This window comes from Corvus kubaryi, unplaced genomic scaffold (assembly GCF_017639235.1).
Source record: "Corvus kubaryi isolate FWS band 111438036 unplaced genomic scaffold, C.kubaryi_AGA036_p1.0 69, whole genome shotgun sequence".
In the NCBI taxonomy this organism is placed as follows: Eukaryota; Metazoa; Chordata; class Aves; order Passeriformes; family Corvidae; genus Corvus; species Corvus kubaryi.
Genome location: NW_024582057.1, coordinates 8,087,348 through 8,113,821, shown reverse-complemented (window position 1 = coordinate 8,113,821; position 26,474 = coordinate 8,087,348). Strand labels below are relative to the sequence as shown.

Sequence of the window (26,474 nt, the reverse complement as noted above, 5' to 3'; positions counted from 1 at the left end):
AAACCACATACACTTAGACCCAAGATCAACAGCTAGGCAGAGAAGTTTCACATAGATACACACCAGTATGAGTAACATGTGGAGCATAGAAATTGCTATTACTCAGCATGTTTCAAAAACTAGGAGGAAAAGAAAGAGGATTTGACATGTCTGGGAAAGTGTACTCAAAACAAGACCAAAAAAAAAAACCAAAAAGAAGGCACTGTTTTAAGCTGCAGAAATGTACTGAAGGTGAGTTATATTTTATTTCATTTCATTAAAATATATTTTAAAAACATACTGTGTAAAAGAATTAGGATTCTCAATAATTTATTATTTACATTAACAAATTCCATTTGACTGTTATTCTATAGATAGAAACAAAAAGTCTGCAGAAGGGAGTTATATCAGCTTCTTTAGGACCAAGCAAGCCTCTTTTCCAGGAAACATGTCCAAAAATGCATTTCTTCCCATTTCAATCCCTTCAAATTAATATTTGCAAAAGGATGGCAAAAAGCTCGATGAAAGGTCATGTTGGTGAGTGTTGAGCACTCACAATGAGAGCCGGGAATTTGGGGTGCTCTGCCAGGGAGAGACCCCGAGGAGACTTTAACATTGCACTACTCAACAGTCAAGAGGCTGCAGGGTCCAATCCCACTCTTGCTCCCACTGTCCTATCTGTGCTGAAATCTGTGGCATTACACAACAATGAGGCCTGCAGCTGACCCCTCCAGGAAGATCTCAGAAAGCTGGACAGACTCCTTGAGACAGGGTGGCAATGGAGAGACTGTTTTTCCTACCACTGTAGGCACACTGCAGCTTATCATTCCTTTTCAGTCCAAGCACAACGTAAATCTCAGTGTCTTCCTTCCCATCCTCTGGGAAGAAATATGCATAGGGAATTATCTCTCTGATGTAAACATCTGTAAGCACCATTCACATACGCTGGTCCACATGAAAAAAAAAATTATCGAAGTGCCTGCCATAGCCTTGACCCTTCTTAGCAGAGCAGCTCAGCTTTCCCATTAGCTTTCAGACTTCTGAAATCATCCGGGTACCCAAACATCATGCACAGTTCATCGCAACGCCAGCTGCTGTCTGCTTTACTATTCCAGGAAGGAGCAGTCGCCCTTTCAGTGATTATACAAAAGCCCATGATTAAAAGAAGTAAAGCTGTCAGCTCATGTGTTCTGTTTCCTGGAGGCACTCAGTGGTATTTCTGACATCTCGTGTAAGGCACCAATCATCCGGTAGCTGAGCAAAAAGCGACCCACGAGACCTCCATTAAGCAACTGCAGAGGGAACTGGCAAAGTTCAGCTGGTTTGCTTGTCTTCCTGTTTACAAAGCATAAAAAGTGTGGTCACGCCATCTGAGGAAGTTCCTGGTGGTATCCTAAAAGGGGAAGTCTCAACTTGCACCACAGGGAGCAGGGGTGACAGTGTGCTACAGCTGCATCAGGGTGGCAATTCCCATGGACATAGCAGAGATTTCCTTGATCCCCAGGAAGCCTCTACTGCCTTGCTTTCACAGAAAGTGAGTTTGTTGTCAGCAGCAAAGCAGATAACTCCTTACTAGATATCTCCATAACACACAACAGAGGACCACACTACAAAACCAGCTTTGTGGTGCTCTTGCTGCAGCTTCCCTGCTGTTGGTCTTGTCTGCACAGCCTTATACACAGAGATGCAACGCCGAGATAGCAGAGCCTATGGACGAAGAGGTTGGCTGGACGCTGGCTGACTGCACCACTGAGCAGCCTCAGTCCAGAATGTCAGTCTCAAATGGGACCAGGTGGTAGTATGTCAAATTGGTGACATAAGCTGTTGGATCATCACTGTCTTCCAGCTCTGAGGTAAAGTCACTAACACTTTCAAACCTAAGGAGAGATGAAAAAAACCACCAAAAGGCATTAAGTCATTTAGAAAATCAATGGAATTGGAAAAAAAGTACTAAGGGAGTAGGAGAAGTACTTGGAGCTGATCCCATCCACACCTCCTTCTCCTCCTAGAATCATGTGGCTATGACTAAACCATGGGCCAGTGAGAACCATGGTGCACGCAAGCAAGTAATCTTGTCACCCCTGACTTTCAAAGCTACTAGTGAGGAAGGAAGGAAGGAAGGAAGGAGCGAGCAAGTGAGTCTTGGAAGAGTGAATCACGCAGTTGAAGTCCACATCCTTCTATTTTGTTCCTACAGCATGTGGCAACAACACAAAACGCCTCAGTTCTCACTTAAAAAGTGAAAAGGAATCTGCCTTTGTTTCCCATCTGAATTTGGACCCTCAGCCTTTCACTTCACAGGCACCTTCTCTGGGTTTGGCTTTTGTAAGAGGCCAAGTGTCTAACACAGGTAGGAAAAATGGCTATAGCGTCCTTCCTCCAGGTCTTGCTATCCTTCCCATGGTACAAGACTTAGGTTTTGACAAGCAAAGGATCTCGAAATATAAAGAGATTCTCAAATTTAGTTTCACTTGTTTTGGTATTTTCCTCCCCACTTCCCAACACCTGCTTTATATCCTGAACTCTTGCAAGGATTACCCACTGTCTCTTACCTACTCTCAGCCAGAAGGCATCAAGCTGTTAAAACCTACACTTTTCTCAGTTACACACATTCCCATTCCAAGAAGGCTTGAATTTCTGCAGTAAGAAACATCATCTTCTTCCTAGATAGCCTAATACTTAAAGGCAGTCACTGCAGGCAAAAAACTAAATTTCAGCTCAGTTCTAAAAGGGGGTTAAAGAATTGTAAAGTTTCTTTTTCTCAAACTTTCTCTTTAATACTTTAAAAGAACTTTCATTCACTATGATAGAGTGAGAAATAAAAGGAAATAGAAACTGAAAAATTGCACAAGATAGAAATAGAAATTATAACCTAGTGTGACTTTTAGCATCTGTCTCTAACACCTTTATCAACCTAGCTGGCCTACTTCGGCTCTCTGAATGGCAGATAAACAGATGAGCTTTAAAAGAATTAATATTTAAAACTGCATCTCACACATAAACTAGTTAGACTCTTTAGATAAGTGAAAAAACTGCAGACATCCCTCTAACCTCACCCTGAGGGTTTCCTGAGTGAAGTATTTCAGAGGACCTGAAGAAGAATGGTAGGGTAAACAGGTAAGTCTTCCACTCCCATCTCTTCCCAAAACTTTATTTAGAAGCATCATGGGTTATTGGATAGCCTAAGCTATACATCCTGCAATGTATGGCCACAGTTCTACCTTTTCCATACTCCTTCCTGGTCCTTCTCATCTCTTTTTTTTTTAACTATGAGAACCAAAATAGAGAACATTTTTTTTGAGCAGAAACTCATGGATTTTCTCCTGTAGTGCTGATGCTTTGCTCTTCACTTTAAATGAAACAGCAATGAGACTGAACTTTGAATGTTTATTACCCTCATTCCTCCAGTCCCTCCAGGCTGTTTGCTTGCCTGCGTGTGTGGGAACGTGTGCACCAGGGAGTTGACTTGGTATCTTGCAAACACTTCCCAGATCACGTTGTGCTGTCTTATGGACTTCAAGTGATCCAGAAACTACAGATTATGAAATACCAGTGGGGCAGACAGTGAAGAAAGCGGAAGAGGAGTCAAGAAGGCTATTCAGATTTTGCTCTTTCTCTTGTCAGCATAAAGCTACATTATCATGACTGAAATAACCTACAGATTTTGTGGTTCTCCAGCCTCACTGATAGGTTACTACAAGCAGAATGTGAGGCCCAAAGGAGTGGAAGTCAGATGCTGTGGTTCAGCAGGAAGCTTTTCTTGCCACCAAAAACGAAGTGTGTGCACAGCAGTCTGCAAAGCACTGCTCTAGAGTGCTCACACAAAACCAAACTCAATAAACCAGGACTGTTTACTACAGTCAGCAGCTGTATACAATACCAACAGTCAAGATGTTTTTGTGCTGTTACCAACAGGTCTTTTTCTCAAACTCTGCAGCTCTATTATGGACCTGCAGATTCCTAAATGTCCAAACTGCTGCCCTTAATATTTTTTCCTCAAAGTACCTTGACAGACACACCATCTTTTGCAAGAGCCTATTTCTTCTGTTGTGAGACAAAATTCTTCATCATTTTAGCCTCTGATAATGCATGAGATTTGCTACTCAGATTCACCAGGAAGAAAAGGGAACAACCATAGAAGCTAATGGCTTGAACAGGCTAGCTAGATAAAAAACTGGTGGCTGGGCTTCAAGAGTGAGTGATGGTGAATGGAGTTAAATCCATTTGGTAGCCATTCACAGGTAGCATTTTCCTGGGCTCAGTTTTGGGTCCAGTCCTGTTGAATATCTTTATTGGTGGTCTGGATGAAAGGATCAAGTGCACCTCCTGTCAGTTTGCAGATGACACCATGCTGAGTGGGAGTGCCAATGTGCTGGAGGGTAGGAAGGCTTTCCCAGAGGGATCTGGACAGGCTGGATTGATGGACTGAAGCCAATTGCATGAGCTTCAACAAGATCAGGTGCTGGGTCCTGCACTTGCATCACAAGTGACCCCATGCAGAGCTACAGGCTTGGGGCAGAGCGGCTGTAAATCTGCCAGGCAAAAAAGGACCTGGGGGTGCTGGTTAACGGCGGCTGAACAGGAGCCACCGTGTGCTCAGGTGGCCAAGAAGGCCAATGGCATCCTGGCCTGTATCAGAAATAGTGACCAGCAGGACCAGGGCAGTGATTGTCCCCCTGTACTTGGAACTGGTGAGGCCACGCTTCAAATCCTGTGTCCAGTTCTGGGCCCCTCACAGCCAAGAAGGATATTGAGGTGGTGGAGCATGTCTAGAAAAGGGCAACAGAGCTGGTGAAGGGTCTGGAGCACAAGTCTGATGAGGAGCAGCTGAGGGAGCTGAGGTTTTTTAGGCAGGAGAAGAGGAGGCTCAGGGGAGGCCTTATAACTCTCTACAGCTGCCTGAAAGGAGGGTGTAGCCAGGTGGGGAGTTGGACTCTTCCCCAGGTAACCTGGGACAGGGCAAGAAATAAGGGCCTCAAGTCCTACTAGGGAAAGTTTAGACTAGACATTAGGAAAAATTTCTTGACTGAAATGGTTATCGAGCATTGGAACAAGCTGCCCAGGGAAGTGGTTGAGTCAGCATCACTGGAAGTATTTAAAAGATATACATATCATAGAATCATAGAATGGTTTGGTTTGGAACGGACCTTAAAGATCACCCAGTTCCAACCCTCCTGCCATGGGCAGGGACACCTTCCACTAGACCAGGTTGTGCAGAGCCCCATCCAGCCTGGTTCTGGAACGCCTCCAGCGATGGGGAATCCACAACCTGGGGAACTTGTTCCAGTGTCTCACAACCCTCATCTAAAGATTTTCTTCCTAATATCTAATCTAAACCTACTCTCCTTCAGCTCCCCCCTTATCCTATCACATGCCCCCATGAAAATTCCCTCTCCATCTCTCTTGCGGGCCTCCTTCAGGTACTGGAGCAAATTTGCCTAAAAGGAAGCTTATCCAATGCCACAGACTCTGCTGCTGGCCTAGAAGATGGAATTGCAAACAGTCTTGGCAGAGAAAGGTACCTCTGTAACAAAACCAAAGCAGAAGTTCAAAATGCATTTATTTACCACCTTTTTCTTTCAAAGGAACTTCAGACTACTCTCCAAGAGCCACACAGAGAAGGACTATTTATGCCACATGCATGCTGAGCACACTGGCTTCACCACATTTTGCAACAGTATGGTGTACTGCCAACTAAAATCAGAGAGAAAATGAAGGAAGCAGAAAATACCTACTTCAGAACAATAGAGTAAGCAACTGCAACTTGGAAAAGTGCTGTGGTTTCTTTTGCAACAAATATGAGACATTTCAGCTGATGGATCACTGGGCAGGTAGCACTGCAGGCTACCACAGCTAACCAGTATAGGGAATGAGCGCTTCCTGCTGAAGCTTCAAGCACTTTTTCCCGAAAAATACAGGTTTGCTCTGCAAAATGTCTCATTCAAGTTCAGCAGCAGCCAAAACCCTGAAGTCATAAAGAGTTTAATGCAGCTGAAAGGAAAAATTTCCCGTCTGAAGATATCAAGTCCACAAGGAATTAACTCTGATTTCAGGGTAGAACACACCATAAATCCAATTTTACTGAGACCAAAAAGGAATAGCATAGGATTTGACAGATTTGAAAGTTTCCTTTCTGGGCTAATAACATACATTTAAACCAACAGTATAGAAAATTTCTGCTTTTGAAAAAGGTTCAATTTTTACAAAACAGCTGTGCTACACTGGTTCCATTATCTCCTGGCTATTACCGCTTGGCTATAAAATACAGCTGCAGGATGGGAAAATTTAGGGCACCATATAAAACACACACATGCAATTTATTAGCTTCTTGACTCTTGACTTCACATCCTTTGGAAAGTTAAACCACAAATGCACAAAGTCACGCTGTTACCCTAGAATAATTTCTTCCACCATTTTCTGGGAAGCTATGCCTACCATTCAGTTTTCATCACATTAGTATTTTCTGGCCTTAAAAGTCGCTGACTTTAATGGGATGACAGTTAGATGATTGCAGTTTCTGATGCCAGGTAAGTTTTGCTTCGGCTGGAGCACATTTTTAAAATCAAAGCTAGTTATAAATACTTTTTTAATCAATTTTTTTTAATAGTCAATTAAGGCAGGAAAAGGCTTTCTTTGGTAATTTTCTCCTATGATTTGTCTCTCAGTACAAAAACTGATCCACTGTGAACTATAACATATAATAATTTCCAGGTACTGGCCTTACAGAATTACCTCTAGTGTGCCACTTCAGCCTCATTATTACAAGCTTATAAGCTTAAATGGTGTTAGCAAGGTCAAGGTTCAAAACACTAAGTGATAAGTTAATAAAAAGACTTCAAGAAATTATATCAGAGCCAGAGATACTCTCCAGCCCCTGACAAAGTCTTGCCAAGCTCTAAACCTTGTTATAGACTGGCAATGACCACATTTCAAATATAGCAAGACAGATCACTGCATTCAAAGATCAAGGCTTATAGTATTCTGTTTCCTTAATTTTACTGGTCTAATGAAAAAGTAGGTTAATGTTCCTCACCAAAAATATTTAAATGCTTCACTACCTGAAGCTCATTGAAGTATCACCTGGTATGACAGAAATCTGTAGGAGCAGATTTCCATCAATACCTATGTTTGAATACGGTCACTGACTTAAGACCTACATGAATCAAGGAATCACAGAATGGTTGGGGTTGGAATGGATCTCTGGACAGCATCCACTACAACCCTCTGACAAGGCAGGGTCACCCAGAGCAGGTGACACAGGAACACATCAAGGAGGGTTTGGAATGTCTCCAGAGAGGGAGACTCCATGACCTCCCTGGGCAGCCTGTTCCAGTGCTCTGCCACCCTCAATGTAAAGAAGTTCTTCCTCATGTTGAGGTAAAACTTCTTGTGCTTTAGTTTATAGCCATAAAAGCCCTCCTGGTTACAGGTTTCTGACCCCAGAATACCTACATATATTAGGAAGCAGAACTTACCAATAAGAACAGTCTAACTTGCCTTTCCCCTAAGGAAATACACATGCTACCCCAAGTCCTAGGTGAGCAGCTGCTGACCTTTGTTCAATTACTTTCAGGGATGTGTTCCCCTCTGAGGACAGTGTTTTGCTTCCCAAATATCCCACTACCCTTTGTAGCAGGATATGCCATTTGTTAGGATGTTTGAGTTTCCAAGTTTGGCCTCAAACCAGCTCTCATCACAGTCCTGAGAGGACAAAATAACTCTGTTCTCCCTTGGCAGCACCCCTATGGCAGCGTCAGTTCTTTTTTCATACAGAGAGGTTTGAGCACTTTGGGATCAATCATTATCTCATTTTATCCACTTTAACAGGAAATTGCTGTGAAGTGTAAGCAATCAGGCTCAGTAACCTTTAACCAGTCAGGATGACAGCTGTACCAGTCTTGCTCCTAGACAGACAATAACATTTTGCTAGGGGGGTGGGAAAGCTACAGCTTATCTGAAGGTGACAGCATTGCTCTTGCTCAAACTCCACTTACAAATGTTCTGCTGAATCTACATCCAGGTGCTTCTCTTTTCCATTAGGTATACTGTGGTCAATGACTATGGTTTCAGTGTTGGCTAAACAGAATCCATTTGATCGCATGATTTCTGTCGGGAGAAGAAAGAAAACAAGATGAAAAAAAAAAGCTGGAAAACAACCGTGTATCATATGTAATTGACATGGCTATGAACTTAGATGTGTGCATGACATTGAAAATCTGCACATGAAAGCAGGAATGAAGGGTTGGTTTCACAGCTTCTTACATCTGCAAGCTGCCAGCGCTCCAGCAATTTTATTCACCTAATCAATTCATGACACAAAGCATCTGAAGCAACTACCACTACCAAATCATAATTGTATTTTTCTTAGACAGTCCCAGGCTTAAGCCAGTTAAGCAAAAATAAAGAAGACATAAAAAGGGAAATAAAAAGTGACCTTACAAGATAATTCAATCACCAACTCTAAGTCATGTAAAGCAATACCATGTTTTGCACTGCCATTGACCCTGCTTATTTTGTTTCTCACAGTGTTAGAAGCCTCCAATACAGAATATCTAAAATTTATACCTAATTCCACTTACTTACTACCATGGGGAGAATTAATAATTAAAGAATAGTATTTGATGTAAATGAGAAGTTAATCCACATCTGTGCTATGGAAAGTCAAACTAGGCAAGTCACAAGGATTTCTTTCAGTCACACAATTTTAGATGAAGCTAGGACCACCAGAATAGAATAAATGCACGTTTTTAAAAAAATCAGTACTGACTTAAGTAGGATAACTCTTGGTCTGCCTCGTGGCACTATGACCCTCTGTTACAGCCTTGCATTATCAGCACAACAAAAAAATTAGTCTGTGGCAGAAAATATGGTAGGCAGAAAACACACAAACAAATTTCTGCTACATATACAGTTCATATAATGAACACGAGATGAGACAGGAGAGAGGAGGTAATGTTTTTTAACATTTACATGTTTCTACATTAAGGTAAAGCCAGAACTCCCATATTTTTCTTGAGAGCCATCTTTGACTTTCGGTCTGTATTTTACTGCAACTCACTTTAGCAGAATACATTTGGGGGTTGTGAAAACACTGAACCCCAGCAGAATCACACTTCACATGACTCATCTTGAGCCAGCATATATGTAAAATAAGATTTACACCATAAATTCAAATTCAGTTTTCATCTTAGAGGGCGGTTCTTTCTCTCTTCTCCATCACTTCCACTCTGAGCACGACCATGTGGGATTTGTTTTTTCAGAGAATAAAAAACATTTTTGCCTGCTTTTCCAAGACTACAAGCCAGGTAGAAAGCTGCACTAACAGGAATGCCAGTATTTTCCTAGTGTCCTTGACTTGACCTAAGAGGAACAGCGTTTCACTGCTGCATGAACTGCCTTACCCGTTATCATTTACTGCCATCTACTGACAGCACTGCCAGATACTGAACCATTTCCAGTGTGCAACATCCAGATGAGGCAAATACCAATTAACATCAAATTTCCACCTATGTTCTTAGCATTAATGGCAGCAATCACTTGAATGACAAAATTCATTTCCACAAGATGCTTTTGCATGGCTGCATAGGTAGGAGAATCTTCCTCCAGTTAATTAGGTATTACTCATCACTACCAACAATAATTTAGAATTAAAACATGCTATTATTCAGCTGAGATAGTTTCCACAGCTCCTCTACATACAGGCTGTCAGGAGGGCTCCCTTTGCTGCTAACTTCTGTCCATCAGACAGGCCCCCTTGCTCTGAATTGAGGTTCATCTTGACTGTCTTCTCTCTGTTGTACCCGCCATGTGTCATATTCAGTCATGCACACACAGAGTACATGTCCCCTGATGGGGTGCACACCCTCCCAAAAAGTGTATGAAAGCATTCCACACAGCAAAAAGCCCCAAACCAGAGCAGTGCTCCAGCATGTAACCTACACAATTCCAAAGACATTTATTCTTGGTATTTGGTGTTTCCAACAAGAGCAAGGAAACACCAACAGCAGTCACCCCTTGAAACATTTTTAAAGTATTTAGTTTGTAGTTCCTTCATTTCATAATGGGCAGGATCTAGGATCCATTTTGCAGCTCTGGTCTCACAGAGTAGCAACATACTTCAGACAAAACCCATGAATGTGCTTTCAAGTGGCTGTCCTGAGAACATTTCTTGGTTCAGGAGTAAAATGTATGACCATGTGCAGCTTTTGGAAGATGTCTAATGGCAAGAGCATACACAAGAGAAATTTTACCCAAGGTTTCCACATTGACTGAAGACATCATCCAAACCTCCCTAGCCACAGGTGGAACACGAGATAAGCATGTTGGCTCCTGTTTCTCGTACCCAGGAAGTCAAACCTGCATCAAACCTGCAATGTGGCCCTGGGGGCTGTTTTTTGCACTGCAGCCTGGGCTTGGGGCACCCTACAAGAAGGCACCAGCCCAGACAGGCTGGCAAGACCACACTTCTCACTGAGGCTCTGTGCTACACAATACTCATAAACCATCTTCCATTCAATTAAAGGAATATTTTTTTAACAGAAGACAGATTCATTTAGAAGCAGAGCTAAGGATCAGTTACTAATTGTTTACCCTGTGTATGACATCAAGCCTTAAACCCCACTGTTTACACCTTTGGCATGTTGACACACTGACTGGCCATTAACTGATACTTCGTTAGTATCAAAGAAAACTGATACCAGTTCCTTGCCAGACACTTTAAACCTTGGAGGACTGTGTAGTATTTCACTTTAATTAACTCTGAATAAGCTCTTCTGGTGACACAAAACCTGCAGTTGCCATTAGGCTCAAACAAAATATTTCAGTATAGAAATACAAAACCAGGCACACCAGAAGTTCACAGGCCTTTTGACAACGGTCAGTAGCAGATGAAGAGGGGAAAGGCTAAAAGAATAGGCAAGGACAGGCTCTGCACTTTGCCCACTAGCAATCTGTGGTTCTGGAACTTCCTACGTCTCCACCTGTGACAGGTTTCAATGTACTTTTCCTCCACTTGCTTGTCTAACTCCCTTTTGAAGTCACTTCTGCTTTCAGTTTCCCCATATCCTATGACAATGAGTTCCACTCCTTAACTATGCTTTGTATGGAAACAAAACAATATTATAACCTTGCTTTTGTTTGTTTAAAGCCTGTTGTCTGTCAGTGATATTGGATAACTATAGCTCTTTTTTCATGAGAAGTACAGGGTAACTGACCTCCTTCTGTTCACAGCTTTGTAGACTTCCATCATACCCCTGTCTGTCATCTCTTCTCACAGGTGAAGTGTCCCTCTTTGTTTAACCTCTTTCTTGGAGAAGCTGTTCTACAACTTAGATCCTCGCCTTTTATTTGTATAATTTTAAATTCTATTATACCCTGAGGTAGAGAAACCAAAATTGTGCATATTGTATTCAAGATGGGGTTGTGCTCCTCTCCTCTGTTCCCCCCTCCTTTTCTAGTAATAGAATCTAAGTCTCACTGCTGGTATTTGCCCATTGCTAGGCACCAAGCTTACATTTCCACAGAACTGTATCAATAGCCTCAAAATCTCCTTTTTAAGTGGTAACAGCACTATCATAAGTGATGATATGCAGTAAGGACTGCATTTTCCTCACATTCACTGCTCTGCATTTGTCAGCCTCCCATTTCACCTGCCACTTTAGTGCCTGAATGCACGTTGCATAGTATATCAAGGCTAATTATATGTTCTATATCACAAAGCAGACTATTGAGAACTATATTGAGTCTATATCATATAGCAGACTATTGAGAACTGTATTGTTGATAGAGAAATAATAATGGGAACAGCAAATAAATTAATTTTCATTCTGTAATTCTTTTGTCAACTGCAGGAAGTTAACAACTCTTACCTGATATTTTAACTGGACTTTGAAAGCTTGGCTGAATTTTATGGACATTGTCATTTTTTAGAACTTGGTCCAAAGGAGATCTTTCAAAGAATGTGAGGACAACTTCAGACCTTGAATACTTAAAAAGAGAGGAATAAAAAAAAAAGACATCCATTTTTAACCTGTAGTTTGTTTTGTCCCTCTTCTCCATTTCAACCCCTTCATAGTATGACAGAAAAACTTACTACAAGCGACAGCTTAGAGGCATCATTACACAGTTCTGGCACTCAACATTTTCCAAGTTAATAAATTGCTGCTTCCTTCAGAGTTTGGCAATCCTGCCCATCACATTCTAATCTCCATGAGAGTGCATGTCACCATGAGGGAGGAGTCAAGCTGGGCTAAATTGGAACTTGGCTAACTCACCTTCCAGGGCATGCTTATAATAGTCTTCAGAAGCTTTTCCACTTCATTAAGTCTGGCTTCTATATCATGGGCTTCTTTTATTGTGATGAGCCCTAGAAACAAAGTAAACAGATCATAAGCATAAACAAAGGCACACTTACTCACACTTCAGCAGCCAGAAGCAGCCCCACAGGAAGATGTGGAACAACCTCAAATATGCCTCCCAGAAACGTCTTTTAAAGCAACTGATGGTAAAGTGTGCGCCCCAAACTGAGGTGGGTGTAGTTTACAAGCAGAGCTGCAAGTCTGACACAAACTCAGCTGTTTGTGACCACATGTAGGAATTGCAAGACAAGCAGAAGTAGAACCACCTACTCCCTCACCCACAGTTTCACTACACAGCATTTCCAGCAGTGATAAATAAGCAGCCCAATTTCTGATTGCAAGAACCATTATCCGTCCTTTTTTTTTGTGTGTGTGTAAATAAAAAGCAAAAGAAAACCCAAGAAAACCAAAAGACGCATCCTACAGATAAGAGAGAAAAAACAAACACAAGCTAAACAAAACGCAGTTTTGTATTTCTCTGACTGTAAGCCCCAATGAGTGGTCCAAGGAGAGTGGTCAGTGTCATGTTCTTCAAGTGTAAGATCACAGTTAGGATTTTTTTCATATCATCAGTCACTGAATTATCAGTGCTGCAGGAGGGATTAAGATGAAAATTTTACTGTCCAATATCCAGAATGATGCATTACAATGCAATATTGAATTTCTCAGAATGGCGATCTTAAACACTAACACCATATTTTGTATGTCTAACCTGCAGGGCACCTATAACTTCCCCCACCTCTAGCAGACTGAAGGAAATACAGCACAGGTTATATACATGTACAGGGCATGTAAGGAGAAGTAAACCCTCAAAATCTCACATTCCTCTAGTGGGCCTTTTATTGCTGATATTTGCAATCTACTTTTTCTTAACCAAATTATCATTTAACCTCTACATTTGTGTATCTTTTCCAAGGAGCAGGATATACCCATGAAAATGAAATACCTACAAGAGAAATTATTATATATAACAAGCCACGCCAAACAAACAACCCAACAAAAAGCTGGAAAAGGAAAAGACACAATAAATCAAAACCATCAAAATTAAAAATCTGCAAAGCAGTCTGTGAGAAAGCACTTCAATATACTACAATTGTGTTAAAGTAAGTGTATCTTCATCTCCCTATTCAAAAGACAAACACAGAGCCATCAAACATGCAGAGTGTGGGAACAACATCCACAAACAGTTTCAGTCTGCACCAGTCCTTGCTGTTTGCTACCAACGAGATACAATCCCATACAAACTTCCCAGACAAAAGTGTGACTTGTAAGCTGTCAGCTCTCCTCCAGTTACAGCTCTAAATAAAACAGAGATTGTCTCCAAAGCAACTGGGTTTACTTGACAGCTGTCCCACAAAAGTTGCCTGCTTGTATAAGCCTTTCTCTTGCTCAGCAGTCCTTCATTTTGCCTGTATTTTCAGCATGGCTATTACCTCACCCCAGCACAACTCTCTGCCTCTCTGCTGACAGCAGAGCAATGCATATCAGCATGTAAGGAAGGTGGTGTGTGTCTTGCTTTGGCTGGTGTACACTACAGTCAGGTAGCTTTGCTTGGAAATTTTCTGAAAGGCTGTAAATGTGAATAAACTCATCTGCATGGGTCCACAGACTGGGTATCAGCTGGGCTGTGCTTGACACTACAGAGATGAATTGCAGACCAGCACCCTTCATCCTCCTAACTCCAGGGTGTGCGCAGGCTCAGGTGGATCTGCTTCACCTCTCCACAAATATGTTCCCATCCCACATTTGAATCAAGTTCAAATTTTCAATGAAAGTGCTTTCACCTTTCCTAAAAAAAAAAAAAAAAGCTGCCAATGGTCCCACAGCTCAGACACCTACCCATGATGTTAGAAACACACTGCTGGCCCTCCTGGAGCCCACATCAGAGGAAACAGAGCCAGCCACCCTGATGCCAGCTGCCATAGGGTGCCTCCACTTCTCCTGCTGGTCTTGATCCACTCTGCATAAACACTGATATAGTCAGAGCAGAGACTGCCCTGCTGTGGCTCCCACCTTGCAAACGAAGACCTCATTGCCAATCCACCAGGAATTCATTTTACTAGGAAGAGGGATACTTTCAAACAAATGAAGATATTCAGACTGGGAGGTGGAGAAAAAGAAAAAAAACAAACCCTAAACCACCTCAGCAACAACCCTGAGCATTCATTCCATGAGGAAAACCAGCCAAGCGGTCAGGATTTCTCTCATTAGTAATCAGGGAAAGCATCTGCAGCTCCACACGGCCTTTTTATGCTTCACCAAGAAGTCAGACAAGGCTGTCAGCCTGTTGCACTGTCACAGATCACCCTGTGGGAGGTTTTACAGCTTCTTGCATTCACAAGGAATTTCCAGCCCTGGTATATTATCTCCTTCCACCTCTTGGAAAGACACCAGAATGCAAACCCACACTCCAACTTGGAAACTGGCACAGAAGACTTGTAACATCTGACACCATAAAAACTGTTTCTTACTGAAGCTTTCAGTAATATCAAAACCAAAAAGCAGACAGTGTAGGAAGGAGGGTGATACATCTGCCTGGACAGCTTCCTATATCTGTGCTTAATGATTACAGATGCACAGCTTTGGGGCGTAAAGCTGCTGACCTTAAATGAATTCTCCATACAGGGAGTTCAATTTGGCCAGGCTAAAGCCTTTCTTTTCGTACATCTACAGCCCAAGCACACAGAAACCACTTGACTGGCTATATACACACATTTTTTTAAACCTGTAATTTCTTCTGCAATTCCATGAAATTTGTAAGGCCCTCATTTATCTTAATTCTACAAGTCTCTGTTTTTAAAAGTTAACAGATGCTCTTGTGGTTTTCAGTTAGTCATAGACCATGATCCCACAACCCGAGGAACTGCTCCCAACCCCACAGCCACGCTAACCAGAGTGAGGCACTGCCTGCCCAAGCAGCCAGGAGGAGTGGAGGTCCTGGTCCCTCCTTTCCATCCCTTTCAGCACTCTGTAACTGGCTGCTGTCATCAACCACAGCACCAACGTGCATGAGAAACACTGGGGTTTCGCAAGGTAAAGTCTCTAGTGTCAACACTGGCTTAAGGTGCTCCCACCCTCCCCTGCACCTCATTTCCTCTCCCACACCACAACAGAGAGCTGCTTCTGCTTTGCCAGCACAGTTAGGTGAGCAGCAGGGAATACCTCAAACCACTCCTGTCAAAGGCTTCACCTCAGGAAACCGCAGACTCCACAGAAAAAGCAAGAGACTGCAGGCTAGGATGCCCCATACCGGCTCCTTTCTCACCCAGGCAGTATACTAAGTTTGAGAGGAATCTGAATTAGTGTAAAAAACGGTCACAGAACCGCACCCAAGTTTCCAGGCCTATTCTTCACTTTGTGGGGGTTTCTCCCCTGCCTGTCTTCTTTCTCCTGTTTGGAATATTTGTCGAGGCAGAAAGAAAGAGGAAAAAAAGCCAGAGACTGATGTGGGCTCTCCAGACGCTGGAAACGCCTGAACAAACAGACACACAGACATGCCAGCTGACACCACAGACAGAGCCCAGCACTGCCTCCATTCATTAACCCTGACACAAATACACCAAAAGGTGGATGCATCTGGAGTGCATGGGACACCCTGGCCACATATGAAGCATCCATACAGCAGCTACAACATGCCCCGAGGCTGTTGTCTCTGCCCATGGGCCATAAAAACATGTCTAGCCTGTATTTCCATCTGGGGCTTTTACTCCCCAAGAACCCTTACTCCGTTTCCTGTAAAATAAAAATAAAATAACAGTAAAGTAACCAGTATCCTGGAACCAGTTGTCTTTTCTTCACTTGTTCAGTCATGCAACAGAGCTGAGCTCAGAGCTGGGAAATTTGTTAGTGAGGTCATGGTGAAAAGCTGTTCTCATGCCTTTTCCTCGGCTCTGGCCCTTGTCTGACTGCTAATGGAAAACACACATAAACTCCTCCCAGGAAAACTTTGCTCTCTGCCTTGTTACCCATACTGTGCTCGGACAATTAGCTATTATTTCAAGTGATTTAAATGCTATATACACCTATGTTTATAGAGTTTGAGGTAAACTGGAGTCCCACTGGCTCCTTTTTTTACCACAAACCCTGCTGCCAAATACCACAAACTTCTGAGATTCCTTCACCCTGCACACAGGGGAGCCAACAGGCTGGGTGACAGGAGGGATGACACTGCCTAATCCAGGGTGGCACTCACCTGTGCCTGGAACATTGCTTTAGCAGGGTTCTGCTGTGTACACAGCCCACATAGTCAGTGACCTCATTCAATCCCTTCGACATTTTCTCTGCCCCTTTCCAGATCAAGAGCCCCAGGCAGAGTCCTTAAGACTGAAAAGGATTTGCTTTCAGCTCGAGACCAAGCGTAGGTAGCAACTTTGCGCAGAGCAGCCTGTCTGGAAAAGTACAGCACGAGCAGCACCAGAGGCCTGTAACATTCTTCCTGCCCTGGGTCCCTGGTGCCGGGGCAGCTGCAGGAGGCTGGGGGAGCAGGCCAGCAGCTGTGTACCTGGCACACTGGCTCACAGCGTGGGAGAGGGACCCAGAGCTGCACGCAGGCAGGAAACGAGCTCAGCAGCAGAGAAGAACGAACTGAGAGCCAACTCCTGATGTAAACACACAAGCCTTGGTAGGGCTGTCCTATTACTGCCACGTGAGCCACCAAATCTGCAACTAATGACATCCTAAAAACCACAGATAATCCACCCTGTCCTTCTAGCACAGGAAGCAGGACAGGAATTGCTGCATGTGCTTCATGGCTCATCATGAAATCACAGAGCAGTCCCGACAGCCAGCGTCCACGATGAGCATTGTCTCAAAAATCCTCTAGTGCCTTCCAAGGAAGGGTAAGTTCATGCCCAAGTCAAGTCTCCTATGTCATGTCAACGATGACACACAGAAGTCTGTTTTTCTGGAGATATGTTGCTATGTACAAGTCACTATGTACACATGATCTCAAACTGTGGGCAAACCCTGTCGCTCCAATCTGAAGGTTTACACTTCTTGTTTATGGTCAGGGACAGGAGCAAAGGATGTCGAAGAGATACCCTACTTTCTCAAAATCAGTTCTATATGTACAGAAAGCTGAGCAAGAGCAGAAGCTGAGGTGTACTTTCCGAAGATATGTACAAGATGGAATGCCAATAGTCCTAAATGCTGTGTGTTTTAGTACGCAGATGAAGATTAAAGTTGCATTGAGCCCCTCTCATCTAATCCTCTCTCCATTCCCTATAAGAATACTGCAGAGTAGGTATCAAAGGGAAAAAAGGAGTAACCAATAAATTGAGAGAGAAATCCTACTGTGTTCTGCTAATCTACACTCCAAGAAAGTTTTGAGGCTTATGGATTCAGATCATGAGTCCATCCTTCTCTCTGTGCACAAGACCCCAAGCAGCAGTTAAGGATTCCAAATCTTTAGGGAAGACATACAAGCTGCCTTGCATGGGACACTGCTACTCTGCTCTCTCTCCTGACCAGACTTCAATGGGAGATGTGCCCCCTTTTCCGCAGTTACAGTATTTATCAACACTGCAATGTTAAAACTTTTTTATCCTTTTCCCTATTCCTCCTTCCCCTCAGATATGTTCTAACCCTTGTGCACACACACAATCCAGGAGGTAGATGGAGGAATAGAAGGAAGGTCCTAGTCATTAAAGAAGATACCCAGAATCACAGAATAATGTTAAATAAAAGAGTCTAATTTGATTCATCCAAAGAAGGGCCAGATCCTAAGTTAGATCAGGCTGCTGGGGACCATATCCAGTTGACTTCTAAAGAGACCCACAGACAGATACTCCACAGAAACATGCAGAAACTGAGGCCACTCATCTGGCACATGGATCAGGGCTGAAAGGTGACAGACAGCTCAGCCCCATTTTTTCTGCTGTTTTGGTCCTTTGCACTGCCTCCTATTTCCTCCCTCTGCTGAACTGGGTTCTTCTCAACACCATTTCAGCTGTCATTTTCCCCTGCTTCATGGCCACCGTACCTTGCTCGTCCTAGCAGCTGCCCAGGTAGCATCCCTCCTCACCGCAAACACATGTTCCCTCAACCTTGCCACCTGGCATAACTGTGGCATTAGCTACCTCAGACTGGATTCTGAGAAGGCCAAACCAGCTCCCACTAACAGCTGCCTCCTCTCTGATGGAGGAGACGAGGATAAAAGGTTGCTAGAAGGGCAAAGAAATACCCAGGGGTATGTAAAGGCAGGAAATTAAAAAAAAAAAAGCCAGCAGATGAGAAAGCCTGTTTCACACAACTTTTCTTCAATAACTGCAGAAGTAACACCACAGAAATCCCTTCAAGTCCAAAGACTTGATAAGATCCAGAGAAGGGCAGATAATTATGGGCAATCAGGGATGTTAGATCTTCAATTACTAGAGACCAGGACTGTCATTTTTTTGGTCTCTGCCTGTTATTTATGCTGTTTTCTGCAGCATCTGGTTCTCATCACCAGGGACAGAATCCTAGAGCTAGCTACAGCACTGGCCCGGCTTAAGTCTGGCAGCTCTAGCAACTCCTCTTTGATGCCTCTTTCCTAATTCTACAACACCCCTCTCTTGGGGAAAACACACTTGCCCCTTCCCCTTGCGGGGAAGTTCATCCATTTCACGTGACAGGAGTCACTACAGGTTTTACAAAGAATTTGCTATTGATGCAATATCATTGACAAGATCCATCTTGGTGGCATTACTGAGGGAGCAGCTAAAAGGATACAGCAGAGCTGAAAAGAGGGGTGGGTGTAGGGAGGTGGACTTTTGACATTTATCACATTGTGCTGCCCTTCTTAATGATGAGGAACAAAATAGGAAGATACTGAGATAAATCTGTTTGATGCGGAAAGAGGGAGAGCTTTCAAAACCCTGCCCACACCTTTCTTCTTTTGCAGTTCATATGAAGCAGATGCAGGATGGGGAAAAGTCCTGTCCAAACAACTGTCCAACTGAGATGCCCCAGAGTGAAAGTTGTCACCATGATCACCTGAGGACTCTGGCACACTTAGGCACCCATGCAAAGAAAAGAGGCAAGGTAAAAGCAGAGAAATCCGGACCCTCAAGATGATGGGGTTTGCACACTATTATTAGTTATGGGATCTCCCAGGACCTTTGGAAGGGATAGCACATCTTGGTGGCAGAGCTCAGCAGACAGGCTTTCCCCACAGACTTCCCTGTCTTGATGCCTGATGAGCCGCCAGAAAGATGTCAAAGACACATGAGATAAGAGTGAACAAAGCAGTCAAAACCTGATGGAAAATGCAAGCTTCTACAACCATTTTTAGTGCTGGTTTCTTATCAGGTGAGAAACGTCATGAAAAACACACCTTGTTTCCATTCCTTTCCACCAAAAACTTCCCTGACACATTTGTTCACCACAAAAAGGCAACTTGTGTCTAGCTTTATAACAACACAGCCAGCTTCATTTATCTCCATCATTACAAATGAACCATGAAATTCAGCTGATAAAAAAACAAACCCAGAAGCCACAAACTTAATTTTGGTTATACAGTTCTGCTAGAGCCTGATAACCAAGAGCTGCATCCTTTGTCTGCCAGACAGAAGCTCTGAGCAAGCTCCACTAATGAACTGTTGACAATGTCAACAATGAAAAGAGCACAATAGATGCAGTGTATTTATCTGTATTGTCACAGCACCGAGAAACAGCTGCTGTCTGTAGAAACCACGATGCTGCTTCTGCAGAGCTCCCTCTTCTCATAAATCACACTCCCAGATGGCCTTGTAAACAACAACAACTCTGTAATGCAGCATATAGAAAACTAAGTTATGAATGCAACATTTGCAAGCAAACAATGTTCCTGGGCTGGCTCTTTGGGAACTGCCTTCTGTGTTGTGCATGTCCTTCCAATGGCAACCCTGGAGGAGCTTCCCACTGGGACATGAAAAACAGATGATCACCTGCTTCCCGCAGGAAGAAGCCACCCCAGAGGCAGGCACAAGGCTTGGAGCTAGAGCTGAAAATGATCCTCTGTGAGGGGCTGCTCAGGTCTGCTGCAGATGAAGTGACTGCCTCTATGCTACGAGTAGGTGCAAGGTTTCTATAGGAAATCTCCACCACTACTGGAAAACTTCTGTGGATGGACAGAGGTTGAGCGACAGCAAGGTGGAAGGGAACAGAGGAGTCCTGCAGAGCCATAGATAACCATGGATGCTAGCACACCGCTGAGGGGAACCTGGAGGCAAAGAAAAGGAACAACAAGCAGCTCAGGGAAAGCAACGTGGAGAAGCAGAGAGGAAATAACAGAAAGAACATCAAGGGGAAAAATGGCCATGACAGAGTAGAATGAGTCAGAGGAGGCACAGAAAGGAGGAAAATGAGAACTTTGGGAAGAGAGACCCATCTAGTAATAAAAGAAATCTGTCAGAGAGTTTCTGATTTGGCAGCTCAGAGTATCAGAGCAGGACCAGGCACTACACATAGGTACAATATGAACAGTTACATTGGAAGAGCATCTGAGCCTCTGTTCTGATAACAGGCAACAAACAAGTGCAGAGGATTGTCAAAATCCACCCTGCCACTCCAAGGGCAAAACAAATCCCAACTTTGAAAGGCTGCTAATTTGCTCTTTTGGCTTCCTTAAGGGGTTGATTCTGCCCACACTGAAGTCAGAGGTGAGTGAGGTGTGTGACTGCTGACTGCATAGGAGCTGGCTCAAGTTCTAGGATAAATCTTAGATGAGACCTCCTCACAAGTAGTATTTAGAGAAAATAGGAGGGGGAAAAAAGAGAAAGAGTCCTTTTCCAGATTTATACCTCACTTTTGCTGTCTATTTGGTCTGTTGCAACTATTTCTATTTCCATCAATTTTAAGTCAGCTTCTAAGTCCATAACTCTGCCTTTCTCATGAAAACTGATTTAAATTCAAAGGTAGACTTTGCATAGAGAAACAGACAGTTTAGTAACATTAGGCTGTGTTCACTGCAGGAGTGAACGAGCCTGTGTTTTCTTGTGATCCTGTTTTGTACATTTGCCTAGAGCAAGGGACAGGCACATTTCAAAGACAAATAAAATACTAGCAAGTTACTGGTAACATCACAGTGAATTATCCTTAGTCACCCTGCAGGTATGCACGTATCTAACTTTGTTTACCAGCTTCCTAGTGAGATGCCTTGTGTTGCTGAACGTCCTTGGCCTTTAGCATCATTGTACACTCCAGATGCAGAGAGTGCACTCTACCACGTGCTCTTATTAGTTATCAAAGACAAGACCAGACTATGTGAATGCCATACTCCCTCCTGGGACCTCCCCTCCTCTCACATCAAAGAAAGTCTAAGATGAACAGCCACTGCAGACAGCTACACGTCCCATCCTCTCCTCTGCAATCTCAAAGCACTCAGCAGTTCCAACAAATAAGGAAGGGGAGAGCATTGTGGAAGCCAGTCCGGGAGGATGAGGGGTCAAGAAAGGAATGTAGAGGATGGTTTCCTCGTGCTGAGCAAGAAAAGGAGCACACTCCTGCTCAGCATGAACTGTGCTGAAGCCAGCAATAAAGGTAACAACCAACTCTTTCTGAAATTGCTGACTTTTTAAAATAAAAAAAACCCAGCCTTCGTTTAAAAAGTTAACAACATCAAATAGCTCAAGCTTCCACTCTCACCGTGTCCCTTAAATGTAACACACTGCAGCTTGACTGAGCTGTAGGATAATGCTAGATCTTTTAATGCTCCTTAGGCTAATCTGTAGGGACTTTGGAGTCCTTCAATGCAATGCAAATTTGGTTTGCAACACTTTATCATTTCCTCCAGATAAAAGGCACAGCTGATGTTCACCTTCTTTCATAAAGACCAAAAGAAACACACACATATATACAAACTCACATACATATGCATATATCTTTGTATATACATAAAAATACACACAAATGTATATGACTAAATGCTAACACACACAAGAAAGGGCTTTTGTCAGTTGTTTTTGTTGGGTTCCATATATTGAGCTTCACCGTAAGCAGCAGGACATCTGCCTTTAAACAGGACATTAACCATGCTTACCCCATGAATTTTGTAAAGATTGGACATGCCCCATGCAATCTTTTCTTGCAAATACAAATCTGTGATACAAAGCTTTGCATCAGTGTCACTTAGTTAAACTCGACTTTGTCAAGTTATCAGAGGCTGTGGCCAGCCAATTTAAAATGTTGATATGATGAAGTGCTCTCTAGGCAGAGAAGCATACTCTGCAAAGTAATTTTCTTTAGAGCGGGAGCAGCATAATTTTAAATAGTGTATTGCTGAAATTGTGACGCACGCTGTAATTGCTTAGAAACTACTCCTGATTTTTATTCTGTCTCTGTTGCAAAGTTAACCCCCACCACCTCAACAAGCTAAACAGGTCATAATCTGCTTATATTAGCTTTTGATTTTTCAAATCCTGGACTGATGCTTTGCTCATTCCCAATTCTACTGAAGTCAGTGCACCTGTTCCTGAGATAAAGGTAAGTCAAGGTTGCTGGGTCTAGGTTTTAGGCAGGGATTGAGCTGCACAGGCTGAGGATGGTTAATCTTTTTCAGTTGTTCATGCATGAATGGTGTATCTACCTGGGACTGTCAAGTAAAGCCAGTGCAAGGGACTATAATCCCATCTGGCTCAAACTGCACAAATAATGCTTTGCAGAGAAGTGAAAAGAGTTTAACACTTCGCAAAAGCTCTGGCAGACCTTGAGACAGGAGAGGAACCATGCTTGTTTGAGAGAGGCGCTGAGGAATGAGATGGGCTTTAGGATAAGGAGTGGCTCCTGTACGTGGGGAAGGAGCACTGGGAGGGGCAGGAGGCCAAGGATCGAGTCTGTTTGCAGCCAGACACAGCACACACCCCAGCCCAGCTGCCAAGGTACTCTTCAGAGCCCAATAAAGCCAACAAGAAGGACTACCGGCACCCTGGGAGGTCAATTTTAAGTCACGGTGACTCTGGCAGGTGCTATGCCCTGCACACCACAGGCAGGCTCGCTCCAAACCTACCCAAATACCCTCAAAAGCCGTGGCCCAGGTGCCACATACACTTGAAGGCCATGTTGCTTAGAATTTACTGCCACTCAGCACTACTAAAAGTCACACTTGCAGTACTTTGGGTTGGCCACACTCGGTGGGTAACAAGCTTTTGCAGTACTTTAGATCCCTGGTCAGCAACAGAAATTCATGAGGCACTGTTTGTGCCGGCACACACCAGGGCTGAGAGGTGGAGTCCGGCATCCTCAGGAACAGCCCCATTCCCAGCCTGCACCCAAGCGGGAGGAGACAGCCCCCCTCCGGCACCCAGCCCTGCAAGCCTCTCCCGCTCGCACCCCGGGGCGAGCAGGGGCTGCGGGGCTGCGGCCGCCCCGGCTCCCTTGCGCCCATCCCCGCCGTCTGCAGAGGGCACTCGGGGCCTGCGAGTGGCTGCGGAGCTCCCGGGGCCGGCGGGGCCGAGCTGCCACCTCCCGGCGGCGGGGACGGGAAAGCCCAGCGCCGGGCGACACAGGCCAGGAGCGGACTGCGGCTCCCGCGACACAAGGAAGCGTGGGAGAGGGAAAGGTACGAGCTTTTTCATGTGAGGCATATAAAAAACCCAGACCTAGCCCATCACCAGAGGTTAGGGATCTGGCAGGACCATGGAAAAAGACCTGCCTCGCTATAAACACCTGTCAGAAAACATCCTTGGGGAGTGAGCCCGGGAGAGATCGCCACCGGCAGGGAACAGAGCCCGCTGTCACCCAGGGACGGCCCAGGAATGAAGTTCGGTGGGTTTACACCAGTATGAGCGGTGCAGACCCAGTTCCGAGAACAGCAAAAAGCAGACCCTCTGCAGGGGGGTCCCACTAGCAAGGTGAGAGGCTAAGTGAGAGCTGGGGAAAACTTCCCCATCCTCTCACAGAAAAAAAACAGGCACAGAATATCGGCTTTCCCCCGCTCCTGTTCAATCAAACCATTTACGTGGTAACTCAAACAAGTGGGAAGACTGGAAGTGTCAGGCATACACACATTTTCAGATGACTGGATGCTCCTCACCACTCTACATACTTGAAATACCTCAGAGTAGAACACGTAACTCTATCTAAAAAATATCCCAAACGTTAAACAAATTAAACCAAACCCCCAAGACAGCTTGGGTACATCCTGCTTCTGCACAGCAAGGCCTGAGCATGGGCAACATCCCTCGAGTTGGTTAATCCGCTTCAGAAACTGGAAGAGAACGGTCTCTACAACCGCTGGTGCAATTCCCGTTTCACAGAAGTTATGCGAGGAACTATGCCAGCTCCCAGAGTTGCTCCTTCCCCTGGCAAGCGCCGCAGCCCTTTTTTTTTTTTTTTTTTTGCCCTCTCCTTGTGGCAAACAACATACCAACATGCGGAGATTTTTCAGCTACACCCTTTTTCCTGACAACCACCCCCCAGCCCCTCCTCGGGCAGCCCAGAGGCACCGCAGAGGAGCAGCGCGAACGGGGACCCCTCTGCTCCCCGAGCCCAACCTAACCCGGAGCCGCGCAGCCGGAGACAGCAGCAGCGATACTGAAGTCTCCTTCCTGCGGGAGCCCTCGGCTCCAGCCGTACAGTCAAAAAAAAAAAAAAAAAAAAAAAAAAAAGGAGAAACACAACTCAACATCCTGGGAGGAGTTTCCGACCGCAAAACGCCCCCGCAGTTTTTCGGCCCCCCCACCCCGTCCGGTTCTCAGCGGCTCCAGCTCCTCACCCCGCTTCCCTCTGCCGAGAGGGACCGCTCGCCCGCCCGTCCTCCCCTGCCACCGCCACCCCGGGGAAGCGGCGGCGGCCGAAACCCGCCCGCCCGCGGAGCAGCGAGTGCCAGGCCCGCGGAGGCTGCTCAAACCTTGGAGCAAGGGGGAGCGGGACAGCTCGGGCCGGTCCTCAGGGAAGGAGTCGAGGAGTCGCTTGAAGAGGCGGCCGAGGTCGGAGTAGCTGCGGTGCAGGTAGAGGATGTTGCGGTCCGACCACTCGGTGCGGATCTCGTAGAACTCCTCCTCGTCGCCCTGCCGGCTGATGATGAGCCGCCGGATGCCGTTCACCCAGCAGCCCCGCACGTACATGTTTACCAGCGAGGTGCCCTCAAACACGGCCGAAGCCATCCCGGCGCCGCCCGCACATCCCCCGCCGCCGGCGCAGGGCGAAGCGCACCGCCCCGCGCCGCCGTGGCCAAGTTAAGAGGAGGAGGAGGAAGAAGAGGAGGAGGAGGAGGAAGAGAGAAGGGGGGTGCCACCCGCCGCACGGCCCCCCCGGCCCAGCCCTGCCCGCCGGGGCTGCGTCGTCTCCCGGCGCTGGAGGGCGGCTCGCTAGTGCCCCACAGACGGCGGCCGCAGCGAGGGGACGGCCCGGGCACCCTGCCCCGCCGAGCCCCCGGCGCCGAGCAGGACGGCGCTCACCCCCTCCGGGGCGGGGAGCAGGGTGGCTCGGCCCCTTCTTCCTCGCAGAAGGAAGGCAGGGTCCCTCCCGTCCAAGGCGGGGGGATACTCCCGGTCCCGGCCCCGGAGCCAGCGCCCACCCCCTCCGCCGAAGCCTGGGGGGCGGGATCCTCCTCTTCCTTCTCGGGACGTTTTCGTAGACACCGCAGACATGACGAGGATTTTTTTTCCCCTCCCAGTAACCCCGAAGGTTTTTTTCTGTTTTTATTTTTTTTCTTTAAGCCTCCGTCCCGGCCAGCTGAGGGAGGAAGAGGGAGACTGCCAGGCTGTCAGCAGCCAGCAGTGCACAGGGCGGACCAGAGCCCCTTTTGTGCCCCGGGAAACTTCGATGGAGCCCCCGGCAACCGAGCCTGCACCTCCGGCGGGGAGGGCGGCCAGCACAGAGAGGAAAAACAGGAGGAAGGGAGTACATAGCTGGTGCCTGGAACTCCTTCGGCATTTTGATAATAGTCGGGCCGGATGGCATCCCTGAAGGAGCCTCCAGCAGCATCCCATACCGGAGAGAGATGGGGAGGTCTGTGCTGCAAATACAGTCCCTCATTCCCACCGGGACCCCACGCCATGCACTGCCCGAACGCCCAGAGAGCGGGGCACGGGGAGAGCTGGTGGGGGCCGCAGCAGGCATCTGGCAAAACCGGAGCTGCACTGTAGAGCAAGGAAGTGTGTGGGAGATGCCTGGATACCTGCAAATGCCTTCAAGCTGCAGGGTTAAGATGTAGACACTGAAGGTGAAGCAAATGACAGT

General features: G+C 45.5%; 1 protein-coding gene across 1 annotated transcript; it reads right to left on the bottom strand.

The window, feature by feature from the left end:
- Window positions 1-221: 221 nt before the first annotated feature.
- On the bottom strand, window positions 222-25,794 carry PXDC1 (PX domain containing 1). The gene is made up of 5 exons (XM_042049092.1): window positions 25,141-25,794; window positions 12,252-12,343; window positions 11,847-11,964; window positions 7,974-8,085; window positions 222-1,856 (listed from the first exon to the last, which is right to left on the bottom strand). Exons 1-5 carry the CDS (start codon window positions 25,394-25,396, stop codon window positions 1,739-1,741), a joined length of 696 nt encoding a protein of 231 aa, XP_041905026.1. The 5' UTR covers window positions 25,397-25,794; the 3' UTR covers window positions 222-1,738.
- Between the last annotated feature and the right edge of the window lie 680 nt (window positions 25,795-26,474).